Source organism: Ceratosolen solmsi, unplaced genomic scaffold (genome assembly GCF_000503995.2).
Source record: "Ceratosolen solmsi marchali unplaced genomic scaffold, CerSol_1.0 scaffold2, whole genome shotgun sequence".
NCBI lineage: Eukaryota > Metazoa > Arthropoda > Insecta > Hymenoptera > Agaonidae > Ceratosolen > Ceratosolen solmsi.
Genome location: NW_011948422.1, coordinates 139,693 through 154,476, shown reverse-complemented (window position 1 = coordinate 154,476; position 14,784 = coordinate 139,693). Strand labels below are relative to the sequence as shown.

At 28.7% G+C, this 14,784-nt stretch overlaps 1 protein-coding gene across 1 annotated transcript in view; it reads right to left on the bottom strand.

Annotated features, from left to right (window-relative positions):
- IRSp53 (Insulin receptor substrate 53 kDa) overlaps nucleotides 1-14,784 on the bottom strand; it is a 153,679-nt gene that overhangs the window by 39,963 nt on the left and 98,932 nt on the right. Inside the window, exon 4 of the mRNA XM_011498988.1 lies at nucleotides 13,045-13,137. Coding sequence (XP_011497290.1) covers nucleotides 13,045-13,137 — 93 coding nt within the window. The remainder of the gene's footprint in view (nucleotides 1-13,044; nucleotides 13,138-14,784) is intronic.

Genomic DNA, 14,784 nt, shown 5'->3' with positions numbered 1-14,784 from the left:
TTTATTTTAAATTATACAATAATTATTTATACAACTATTTATAAATAAACGAATTACGGGATTATCTAACTAATAGAGAAAATTTATAAGTTTTAAAATTATATGCATACAATAAATAAAGATAAACTGAAATAATATAATTATATTTTAATAATATTATTTTTACCGTTTTTGTAAATTAGAACACGCAATTTTGGCCAAATAAAAGGATATAAGAATAATATATAAATTTGTATTTATCTTTTATATGCCTAGGGGTTCATAATTTGCCTATATGATATAAATTAAATAAAAATTTATTGGAACAAACATTTTCATAGTTAATATTATTGTTGTAAATGCATTTATATGTTATAAATTAAAACCTTTAAATTAATAACTCTTCATTCCCACTCAATTTTATCTGCTACCGACATTTTTAATTATTCATCGTGCAATCGGGTTTAAATATCAGTACCAATTATTGAAAATATATTAAGACTTGCAGATTACTTTCAAAACAGTTTGAAACAGTTTGAAACAAAGAGTGATTCGTGTACAATATAATCCTGAAGCTAATTAATTCAAGCGATGTAGTTTATAATCGAAACGTAAAAAAGCTCCTGAAATTTGTGTTGTTGCATCATTTTAAATACTTTGCCTTATTCCTTACTCTGTTTAATTGCTTTTTCCCTTCCTTTGGAAAATAATGTTACGCAATGTGGCAAGTTTGACTGGAATATAAGAAAGACTGGAAAATACAGATCATAACGTATTGAATGACTCATTGAAAGTTTAAATAAATTAACGATAGTTATTAAAACCCTTGTGGTACTAACTATATTGGTATTACCATTATAATGCACTTTCAGTCACAAAATTTACTTACTCTCTCTCTCGATACGTATTTCTCTGTACCTATACCACCCCTCCCTTTCTCACTCTCACTCTCTCTCTCTCTCACTCTATCTCTCTCTCTTTCTCACTGTATCTATCTATCTCTCTCCTTACACACATACGTACGCGTGCGGACTCAAGCAAAGAGACACACACAGGCTTACAAACGTACGAATATATATGTATTTTCATCTCTTACTTCCAGTACTGAATTTGCTTTTTTCCCCTCTTGTTATTCATTATCCTAATGAGAATTTTGTTAACTAAGTACCTGGAGAAACAAAGAGTACAGATATGAGCAACCTATTATTTTTCACATTCACACATTTATGCATAATATACACTAATATTTTTAAACCTTGACTGTAATTAATTATGACACGTATCTGTAATTTTATAAATTTATAAAATAATTTTCTAAAACAGTGTAATTAATAAAAACTAACTACATATTTAAAAATGTCTTTAACCGTTCTATCGGTCTTATTGAATTTATGTATCACTTTTTCCGAATATACCATACGTAATAAACTATAATGATATATAATGAATATTTACTTAAATATATACACGTTTTAAAAAATATATAAAACATTTAATATAATTTTGATTAACTTATTGACATAACAACAAATAAAAATATATTATTTTTAATATTCTTTCACTAAAGACTTAAAAAAATTATTGCATTAACAGTGAAAATTTATAATCTCTGAAAAATGTTTCTGAATAATTATAAATGATTTAAATTTATACTTCAATCGATATTCAGTTTTATTTAATTTTTTTTCATTTTAATTTCATTTTTATTATGAGTTCTTATATAAATTAATTATTTGTTACTATTTATTTTATATTGAAATGCTAAAATTTGTTGAGTCTATTGAAAGTATGAAATTTAATTAACAATTTATCCAAGAAATGTAAAAAAATTGACTACTTTTAATATTAAGAGAATATTTTTTTTTCTAAAATTCAGATGAAAATGAATCTAGAAATTTCTCGCTTTGTCCGTTCTCAATATAGCTAAGAAGCATCATCTCACCAATTTCTTCATTTTCTACAACATATATGTATAATAATAAAACAAAAAAAAACAATTCATTATTTAATATAGAATATAAATATCTATCTATATATATATATATATATATATATATATATATATATTAAAATTGTGATTTCAACTTTCGGTTCGAATGATTCCGTAAACTAACAAGTGCAAAACTGTTCTCCAAACCCCCAACATTATTTAATTTCAATACATTAAAGAAAACTAAATCACAAATAAGTAATATACATTTTAAAGGATAATTTAATAAATAAATATTGATGAAAAGTAAATAGCCGGACTGTATAGGAAAATTAAAGTCCAGCGCTAGAGAATTCGACGTGTTGTCAATTATTGAATCTTTCAATTAAATATCATGAACTCCCCTGAGAGGCAGAGAGTTAGAGAGAGTGAGAGAGAGAGAGAGAGAGAGAGAGCGAGAGAGAGAGAGAGAGAAAGAGAGTGAAAGAAGAATACTAACCAAAATCCAGTCACATGGTTGACCGAGTCTATACCAAATATATATAGTACCATTCCCATTTCCATTGTTTTATGCGAGTCACTGCGTTGATATTCTTCATTATTTGAAATCTCTCATTTAATATACGTTTAAGATAAATCCTTAATTTTCAAATATATTTTTGATATTTATATAAACATCTTTTAAATTGAGTATTTTACAAAAGCACATGTTTAAATACTAAAATAGTGTATATTATAAAATTGCTTGGACACAGGAAAAAACTATTAATTTTTTTAGTATATTGTTTTTAGTATATAGTATTATTGTTATTTATGAAATTTAATATTTATTTAGCTATATATTGTGTATTATATATATTTTTTTAATAGATTGAAAATTTATACTTAAAATAATTTTAATCCAAACATATAAAAAAAAAATTATTCAATTTATAAAAAAATTTCATTTCAAACTGTTAATATTAGATTTTTCTTATTTTAGAAATACCTATGTCATACAGAAAGTTTAACTGAATTTTAAAAAATATGTTATATCATTATTATGATATATATAATAATATACAATGTTATATTTGATAAAATAATATTTTTGATAATTAAAAAATCTTATAATTTCCATAGTATAGCATAATCTATGTCTTATTATACACATCGAAATAAAATAATGATTTTGACAAAATTAAACGTAGAGCGGAATTATTATGAAATTATGTTATTTATCTAAAGCTTAAGCTATTATTGATATTTGATCAGTAATTATATAATAATATTATTCGACATAATTTTGAAACTTCTCTCAATTGTTTATTTCACATTATTCTCCATAATTTATTGTTTATAGTTTATTATTAATCGTTCCTTTGTACTTTATTCTTGTACCACGTTTTTATTATCAATATTACATTCACGTGAATGTTTTATGCACTTTTTTACTTTCAAATAGAAAAAAAATCAATATTATCGTATTTTAAGGATAAATTATTAAATATTATATAAATATGTATAAATATAAAGTAAAAGAAAATATTTAAACAGAGGAATGTAAAAATAATATCTTACATCTTAATGCTTCTATTTTCAAATTTCGTCCCGAACACTTACTAAAAAGGAAAGCTGAATATAAAATATAAAAGCAAAACTCTAATTCCGGAGAAGATTTTTTGATAAATCAAAGCGATATCTTTAAAGAAAGAATACTTAAGCAAAGTGTACATACCCGTAATATTAAACAAATTTGTCTCGAGAGCATCTGAATTGGCCTATGCGCATCACTCGTCCGCGCCCCCCACTCCGCACGCCGTGGCTCCTTAGCCTCGTGCGGCAGCAATGAAATGCATGAGTGAAGCCCAAAACTCCGGACAGGTTTTGGCTGTACGTCTCGACACTCCTTCGAAAATCGTGCAGATAATCCGGAGTCGTAAGGCACCACCCAGCGCGTGAGAATATGTGTTTGTTCAGATATTTATAGATATGTATTTACGTATTGAGTCGCGGCCTTCTCCCCACCTTCCCCTTATCGCCCTCCTCTTCCTCCTCATCGCCTCATCGTACACACCCACGCTTGCACACACGTGCAACACATTTGCCAGCACAACCCTTACGAATGCAGTTTGAACGTTGCACGTACGTCACGTCCGTCGTGAGCGACGCACGTGAGTGAACTCGGAGAGAGCAAACTTTTGCGCTCCTATTCCACCCCCTTTGCCAGCATTCGTTTATAGAGAGTGTATTTATCTTCTCTTTGTTCTTCACTCTCCCTCACACTGACTCTTTCGTCGTCCTCCCCCTTCCCCACCTCCCCTCGCCACGTTCTGGCCCACTCTCTCATCCCCTCTCTTCTTCGCACAGTCACAAAATACGTAACTTTACGCTGCTAGTCTTACTTTATTTCTATTTTATATATTACTGTAATACGTGCATTTTCAATTTCAAGCTTTTTCAAGTTTTCTAAAGGAGAACAAGATATGCTTTTTAAAGGAAAACTGTAAATACATGGATTGATCAATCATCTTTATGGTTGAAATATGATTGCTTATTAAGTGGATTATTAGCTGTAACTTATACTATACAATTTTTGAAGATGTTTTAATTTAATAACGAAGCTATAATTAATTATTATTGTAAATTCTTAAGTGCTTTACAAATGAGTGCATATATAATCTTTCTAAAAGGTCACTAAATTAACTTCGATCTCGTTTAAAACTCTTGCAAGTATGAAAAATCTCATAATCTTGTGTCACACATATATGATGGATGGACTCCACTAAAGCTATATGTTCTTCATATTTTCACCCAAGTAGTTCCTTTCCCTATCTACTTTTTAAAGGTGCGATATAAGCAACCCCACTGCTTACTATTTATTTTTTCCATGAAAATGAATATCGCATCATGTTGGGTTGCATATAACTCATAACTCGCCTATAATGTTTTTCAAGTCTAGCTTGATCCTTCTTTCATTCGTATCTCTCTTCGTTATACTTTTTATTCATTTTTTTACTTTGATCCTTCGAGAGATGACGAAAGAGTCAGATATAATTATGCAGGATATGAAATCCTTAAGGAGAAGTGCCATTTTATTATACAAGTATGATTTCCAACGCCACGTTGCGTCGATCTTCAATTACACTTCTTTACGCTAATTTCTTACGCTGAGAAGTTAATGAGTTTCTACCTGCTGATGACGTTGAAATGAAATAGGAAGCAAGAGGATATTATTTAATTGTTAGGGATACGGAAGTCTCGTATTGTGTACAAGATGAATTTTATTTAAAATACTTAAGGAAGAGCTAAAACATCGTATGAATATTTAGTTTATCCTATAAACTTGTTTTTTATTTAAAAGTGTAATATAAATTTATCGAATACGATTAAATGATAAAAACTGTGGCGTTAATAATTGTTGTTTATTTACATGATTATACATATGCATATAAATCTATCGGTTATTTTTATTCATTTTTATCGATTACTTAAAGTAAAAAATTTAATTTGTGTAATAATATCGTGAAAATAATGAAACCTTTGATTTTTTAAAATAATTAATCAAGATTTTTATCTTTAAAATGTATTTAAATTAAATTAAACATGTAATCCATATAGCATGTTATTAAAATAATACTCAGCAGCATCTATTTATCGGATTAAATTATTTTAAAATTCCGTTGTAAATTTTTTAAAAATATTTTAGATACTTTATTTTCTTTCTATTATTATTATTTGCACTATTTGAATGTAGTACTTATTTTACACTGCATGCAATTTTAATATTTATAATTATATATTAATGCTTTCAATTTAAAATATGACAGAGTTGATAAAGCATATGAAGCTTTACTCGGAGGGAATTCCAACTATCGAGACTTTTGTCTATTAACGTCCTTGCTCCACGTATCCTCGTGTCATTATAGAAATTAAATTTCGATAATAAATAATATAAAGTAATCTAAAAAATCTTTATTCCAATAACATAAATTAATAATACTATTAATAATAACAATATTTATAATATTCAAAATAATTAGAAGAAATCGTCAATATTAAATAAAATAATATGAACTTATCTTTAATGATTGACAGTGATTTTAATAATTCATTAATACTAACAAACTGAAAGCATATCAGAAGATATATTCGTAAACTAAGCCACCAAAAATAAGTGCAACAATAATGCGATTAATAAACAAATAATATATATTTAACGCCTATGCGAAATTCAAAGCTATGGTGAGCGAAACGTCATTCGCAGATATATGCAGTTGATATGGCTTTAACGTTGGTAAATGAATATTAGATCGACCGCAGTGCAAGCGTATCTAATGCAAATTCATAATTTCCGCTTAAATTATATTACGTTTATGTAATTACGATTCATCACTTTTATTTTTTAAATCATTTCCTGTATGATATATATATATGTCTTTCATAATGATCTACTAAATGTAATTACAATGTTAAATAGAGAAAATAATATTTTTTACACAAAATTTCTAGATGAAAATAATCTATATTTATTCATATATTAATAATATTCTATGTGGGAATTTGGGGAGGCGTATACGGTGTAATGTATAAGATATCTTAATTAATGATTATTAATGAAATATCACTATTGATTTTATCAATTTCGATATCTATCTTCAAATAAATATTTGAAATCTATTTGTAATTTTATTATATTTCGGAAAATATACTTTGCATTGAAATTAAAGTTCTGTTGTTTGTTGAACTGTATTAAACGTTTGATTTATTTCATAGGTTAGTAATGTACTAATTTATGAAATTTAAGCATGAAATCTCCAAATTTAGAACGAGTTGAATTATAATTTGAATCTAAAGTGCATTGTAAAGAGATAAAACGTAACAAATTTAATTTACTTGGCTCAAATTAAATGGCGCAAATTGATTGATAGAATAGAGAATATTATTGAATTATTGTAAAAATATTCGTGTTTACATATATTCTAGAGTCAAATGAATTATTGATTAAAAATTATTTCAACTCAAATGTCTGTGTGTGTGTGTTTGTTTGTTTGTTTGTGTGTGTGTGTGTGCAGGCGCGCGCTAGGTACCATCATTTTTATACTTAAAGCGTCATAAAAATCTAACAGAAATTTTAATGAGCAAATAGGATTAAAATTTTATATTTAATTTAAAAATAACCGATGTATTAAAATTTCGTTTCTCTCTTCAAAACTTTATTTAAAATAAATAGAACTTGAATAATGCCCGTCAAAAGTTTTCCCATAAATCACCTATTGTGTTTTCTTAATGATCAACGAGAAAGTTTACCACAAAATTAATTTACGCATACGTAACAAATAAACTATTTCCTTATTTATATAACTCAAAAAGCCACCTAAAATGAAAGTACGATCCTTCGTCTACGATAGAGGAAACTGAAAGTGAGCTAAATTAAAATGAAAGAAATACAATATCAAAGCGAAATTACAACAAATACAAGCAAAAGGCACGGCCAGACCACTTCAAAAATTTCTGGCACGATAGCTCGTGCCGATAAGTCGGGAGAACGATTTTGAAAGGTCATTGACCGATGCAGCCTATGCGCAGCAATTGCAAACCGTTTTTGCGAACGCGACCAACAAACAGTGCGATCGACCAAGTACGCACACTGAAGTGGCGGCGGGGAGAGGATGGAGGAAATTAATTGCCGCGCAACTATTAGAACGGAGACTGAGAGCCGAGAATAAAGCGGAGCGATATCGCAGATCTGGAATAACATCCATTTGCATAATTGATGTTTGATGAGTTTTGCGCGTATTGAGCTTTCGTGAACTTTTCTGAGTTTTTAAGAATAGTGGAAGACTTCGTCGAGAAAGCGCTAGATTTCCCGTGATCAGAGAGATAATAACGGAAGAGATGAAAGAAAATTTGCTTTTTATTTAATTAATACATAGGCGCTTTTTGACTACTTTATAATGCTTACTAGACTTACTTGATTATTGTTATAAATAATAAGAATACATTTATTCAAGTTTTATTTATATAAAGATTAAATTTATTTAACCAGGATACATAATTTTTACCTAATACAAACAAAAACAAATAATTGTTATTAATAATAGTAACTTGGTTTTCCGCTCATACTTTAATGAGGCTGTAAACATTAAATTAATTATCCTATTTTATAAGTAATTTTCATGATTAATTTAACTAATTTTGCGAAATTCCTTTCAATGAACTTTTTATATTACTATTATTACTGAACTAATTAGTATCTGTAATTAAAAACATCTATCAGAAAATAATAGTTCAAAACATATATAAGTAATTTGTGTTGGTATAGCTACTTTTGTTAACGTTTTTTTCATATTTTTCTGTATACATGTATGAGCTCCGAACGAAACTACGGTGAAACTTTAAAATAATGTACTTTCAAAAATAATAAACCCATTCGTCTTATTACTTCATATTATTTGCTATTATTGTTATTATCGTTGTTGTTGGGCTTATTATTCTCTGAAATTCATGTGAAAAATTCGAGTAATATTATTAAATTTTCATTAAATTACTGTTTAATAATTTTGACTTTCTGTTAATGGAAAAATAATCGTTGATATGTAACTGTTATGGGAACGAGTGAAATATACGTAAAATCGTAAAATCAAAGTCTATTGCTTCCAGTTGCTACGAATAATCGAAATGACCGATTAAATTTATTATTCATCACCATATTATAGAAATATGTACAATATTATACTAAACGTACGTACGAACTAGAAGAAATATATTATAACATGAAAGATTCTAAAAGTATTACGAAAACAAATTGTGCAAATGTTTCAAACGGTTATTGCCTTGCCGCAACGCATTTTCACACAATAACTTTAATGGCTTATAAAAGTACCAGTGATACGTGCTCGGATCTCATGAGTATCAATGCCATTTGTATACAAGACTTTTCAACTGTTCATGATTTTATGTATTAAAATTCGACAAAAGGACATACGAATTCAATATAATGGAGATAGAGACTTTATGATTATACTACACTCATCGAGATTATATTGAATTAAAATTATAATTCGGTTGGACGAATTAACTGCTTAATCACTCGTTGAATATAAAAACTTTGTTATTTTAATATTTTTTAAATAAATAACGATGTGTCGTACAAGTTTTATTATAGAATTCTGTCTGCTATAAATTTTTGCGTAACGTCATTTTACCAGAAAATATGCAACAAAAATACTACGAAGGATATATTCCAAAATTTAATATTCTCATAGAAGTCTTTAGACGATTGGAACTTTACTTTGACAATATTTTTTAACGTAAAATATCGGTTGAAGTACATGTCTAAGAATTTTATCCCAAAGGTTTTCGATTTTGCAATATGTAGATAGTTTCTGCTTTATATCAAAGTATGTCGATAAGAATAAAATTGATATGCAAAATTAAAATATTTGAAGTACGCGTGCGAAAAGTAATGTAATCTACAGATTAAACTAGCTTTATAATTATTATATTATTAATATATTATATTAAATATCTATATATATATATATATAATAAAAATATAATAAAAAAAAAAAAAAAAAAATTATCTGAATTATTTAGTGCTTCTACTAGAGTTATTAATCAATTTAAAAGAATCAAATAATTCATAGTATTGGAGAACCTATGAATTTCAAATGTAATTAAACCCATACAACTTAATTGTAAACCAATAAAATTAAGATAATATTTTCGAAATTTATTACTTGCTACATGGAATTCTTGTATATCCGTATCAAAACTTAGGTACTTCATAATTTTATTAAATTAATGATGTACTTTATAAATATATTTTACTTATTCAATGGTATGGTACACCGTGCGAATATTTATCGTTAAAAAAAAATTGACTAGCTTAATATAATTTATTATTCGATTCAATATCCCTACATATAACTAACCTATAATATATAAAAAATTCTACGGAATGATTTTTTTTTTTGTTGAAAAAACCATAATTTATAATATTGTGCAAATTCTTTTATAACCACTAAATGTCTTTATAAATATCTTTAATGTTTGCAAGCGTATAATTTGTTTAAATATTTTTACGAATCCTCGTGTATTAATATACAAGCTCCTGCAATTATATAATTCGTTACAATTGGATTATAGAATTTACTTTATTACTATGCGACAGTTAACTTGTAATTGTATGCAAATATCTTATGCAACTCGAAAATGTAATAAGGTTGAAACTTGTCTGCTTAGGTGTAACATCGATGACAAGTTAGTCGTGGGTAATTGACGAGCGGCGTTGGAAATTAAACCAAGCAAGAAACATACATAGAGTGCAATCGATGGGCGGTTATTGAATTATCGTTGTTGGTGATTACTTGATATTGAAAAGGGGATTTGGAAATAAGATTTTCCCTCCTTCGGTTTTCCTACTACGTAATTCTGCTTTATTATTGTTACTTATAAAGATATAACAATGATATGATAAGTAAGTTATTCATACGTTTGTTATTAGAAGCACTGTTAACAATAATATTATTACGAATGATTTTGGTATTAATTATCATTATTGTTAATAATGAGAGCTAATTAGTGAATAATATATAGTATCAGATATATATATATATATATATATATATATATTATATGTATAACAATGATTAGCGAGTTAATGTAATAAATATAATTAATAGTGTATTATCCGTACATAATAGATTAATTATTGGAATATTTGTTGTTTTGGAATTACTAACATAACTATTGTTGCGAATGTACATCAAAGGAAAAGTAAATTAAAAGTTAAATATTCTAATAATTTAGATTAATTGGATTTTTCTCTTATAAATAATTTAACCTCATATTTGTCACACATATGTGGTCGATACTATATAGCATCTTATAAAGATTAAATTACGTAATAGCCGAGGATTAGTAAATTTGTTATTATGTGTGTTTGCTCTGGTTAATAATCGTTAAACAAACTGACCAATTTGGCAGAGCATCGATAGTACGAGTAAAAATCAATTGAACTGCAGACCGGCGGCTACAATTTAGGTTCAGAGATGTGGAAAATTCGCGCCGGAAATTAAAGCACATCGTCGTTCCTTCTTGCTACTGTATAAAGCTGAAAATTTGCGAGCGCCAAGCCATCGGAGGCACAGAAAACAGAATCTCATCCGTAATTGAGTTTGAATTTCTCGGCTATGAGAAGACGGTGGCGATGGCGGCATCCGGCTTTTTCGAACTTCCATCCCATTTTACCGTGCAGAAAGTTCCGTGGAGCGAGAAAAAGAGAGATTCCGTACCGCTGTCTACGAAAGGATAAGAAGGAAAGTTGGTATTGTCGGCGTCGTCGCGCAGACTAAACTCAAAGTGATTCGCTCTCCAGGAAAAGCTGAGGACCCTATCAGTGCGTTGTGATGAAAAAGTCTCGAGAGAAAACTCCGCGCATGAAATGTTACTTTATGATTCGGTCAGCTGTAGAGCCTCCTGCGAATTTCAAAATATGCTTCAATGTTTAATCAATTTTAGCAGAATATTTTAAAATCGCTGCAAAGATGAGGCGTGCCAGGATGTACCTGGATGTACAATATGTAAATTGCGTAGGTACGTTTATTTACATAATTCTGTGTACGCGTATTAATTTACTAAGTAAAGTCTTTTATGAGAGATAAGTGGTAAAGAAAAGTGTAGTTGTTATCATGGAAGCTATGGTGTTTTGATAATTCGATTTAAATGTTTGTACGATAACGTTTTCATTGCTTGAATGTAACATCGCAGGATTCTCATTAAAGATGTAATATGCATGTAATATGAACGTGAGCGTGAAATTCAACGAAAAATATGATGTTAAATATTTTTATACGTTAAATGTTCGTTAAAATTGTCAAGAGCTCAAATTTTCAATTTCGTATTTTTGTATGATGATCCTCTAAGTATGTAATGTAGTATTTAGTATTTATTTAAACTGACTTAGGTACATATGTATCTCGTATGCTGCATTAAATGTAAATTTTCAATAATAATCTTTATAAAAAATATCTTAAATACCACGCGAGCGCGCATTAGCGGTCGTCGTCGTGTTGAATAATTTCGGTTTCATGTGAAATCGCACAGACGCGGCATGGCACATAACAGAAACTATTCAGTACTATGGCAACATTTAACAGAGCGACGTTGTAAAGTTTATTACAATGGTCGATTGCTTGGGTAAGTTGTACCAACATTCGGCAAATAACAATGTTGATTACAAGCGCGATTAAATGGCTAGTAGAATTGTATCGCGATAAAGGAAGAAAGAAACGACAGAGAGGTTGGAAGGAAAAAGAAACTACTGCCCATCCGACATGTACACTTGCCTCTCGGTAGGGCTTCCTAAGCTGAAAGGAGAAGGGGATACTTGGGTTACCGACCCGAGTCTAATAGCCCCATTTACTTATTATCGCCCGATAATCTCGTTAACGCATATCCATGCCACTCCTGAGCTTAACGCGTCCATCAATTTAACGGATCGCTACGGTCGCCTTGGCTTCCGAAGCCTTGTCTTTTCAAAGCCGCCCTCTTTGCCTCTTTTTTTTTACAACACGCAATTGGAACGGGAGGAGATTAGTGTTGGAAAGTCACAACAAAACATCGACGCCAACAACTTAGCGCGCGTTTCTTCCACACAATCCTAAAATATATTATTAGAAACTTATGGCGCTCTCGTTGATTGCCTTGCTCGTACCACTAATATATTACTTTAATTAATTTTTTTATAGCGTATATTACAAATTTTCATTGGCTAATTGTCCGTAATGTTTATTAATCCAAATATATTTTTAATAGAAGCGGAAATGAATGAGCTTTAGTTCGTAAGCGTTTATTAACTATTTCTATCTTTCAAAAAAAAAAAGAAAAAAATTATAAATCGAAAAATTCGCTTAAAATACGTAAAATTATTTCTATATTTCATTAATATTTATAAGACTGAATATTAAATAATCGAATAAACGATATGAGCGTTATAATGAGTGAGAGCACGGATATCCGTAGCAGAATCGCTGCACTTGGGAAAAGCGCCAATTGTCCATATAATATCGTTAAGCTTCTCATTTATTTTTGCCATTGCCATTACTATCGATAAAAAAGTTTGAAATATCGTATTTTTACAAGTAACTTACCGACATCTTGGGAACCACCCCAAGTGCCAAGCTGTGCCTGTCGTGCGAGCCTAGATAGAGCATCGACGTAAACCTTAGAAGCTGCGGCAGCACCTGTAATACAAGAGAAATAATAAATAGAAATTTTTATTAAAATGACAAAGTCGCTGTGAAACACTATTAGCATAATTTTTAATTCGATTAACGCGGCCAATGTTAAATGAAATAATAAGATATGGGAGAATAAAAAATGTGCACGCTTATTATACTACATAATCAATTATGTTGGGCATTATTACCGATCGTTTAGACTTTCAAATATTTTAAGTGCTAATATTGAAATGTGTGATTGTATTTGTAGTTTTATGAGATGGATTTGATATGGAAAGAAAATATCCATTGATTGTCTTTGTTCTTAACTGAACAATAGCATAGTAATAATTTTTAATGTGTACGATGAAAAGGCACGTGTATATATTTTAGTTACCACGATTAAAATATGGATCTGCTTAACTATTATAAAATGATAATGTCATCATTAATAACATAATAATCATAATTATAAACAAGTGTCTCAATATATTTAGATGAAAAATAATATAATGGATAAATTTATTTAATGTTATCTTACTAGGATATTAAGATGATACCAAGATTTTTATTTTTAAATATATGTATTTACTTTTTAATCAACAGAAATTTGCAACTACGTATAATTAGATTAGAATCTGATAATTGTTATTGAACTAAAAACTTGAAATTAAAAGTAATAATAATGTACATTTTAATCAGTCGATTGTTTGACTTTTAAATAAACTGTGATTTAAAAGAGTTTTAAATTTACAATTTGATGAATTTAAATAAATATTTTACATTTTATTATTTCATTTTTATGGCAATACGAACTTGCGCAATCCCTATTAATTATTTTTTCTATAATAGGGTATTTTTGTAATGTGTCCAATGAGTTCTTATTAAATGTTGGTGTGATAACATTAAATTAGTGTAAATTAAGATCACAAACTGTGACTATTCAATTTCCTCCGAATGAAATACCAAGCTATACGTAATTAATTTAATAACTTTAACTAGCTATCGTTTAAAAATGACATTTATTCGCTAAATACGTTATTTCTTAATGTTCTTTTGTAATAAACAATGCTCACATACAAGGATAAAGTAACGGATAATAAAGCTGAACATATCCCTGCAGCTTTATAAACTAAAAAAATCTATAAATATAACGAGTAAAAACAACATCGATTGCTTGTCTTTTAGATTAACGCATGTAATATTAATGCGCTACTCGACTACAGCTACTTGGAAAGAGAGAGAGAGAGAGAGAGAGAGAGAGAGAGAGAGAAGTATTGAAAAGAAATATCGAAGTAGAAAAGATTCTTCGACATGCCGTCACGACAATTATTGTCGATGCTTTTGCGCTCTTTTATCCAGCCACAGGTAATCCTCGTAAACACGAAGAGCTTTTACAAATCTGCTGCTCCTGTGTCGAATCCTACCTTACATATATCTATATCTATACATTTGTATATTTACGCCGGGAGACTCGCCTGGAGCATCGTAATTAACAGCTTTTTATTGCATTTATATCCGCTACTTAGTAAGTATATATTATACACTGAATTGGAAATTGTAAAAAATTATTGCTGTTAATTTTATATGTAATTATTGATGTTAATGTATATGTTTTCATTATATGAGTTCACTTGTTGTTTATTTTTAATCGAAATAAACTATAAATTA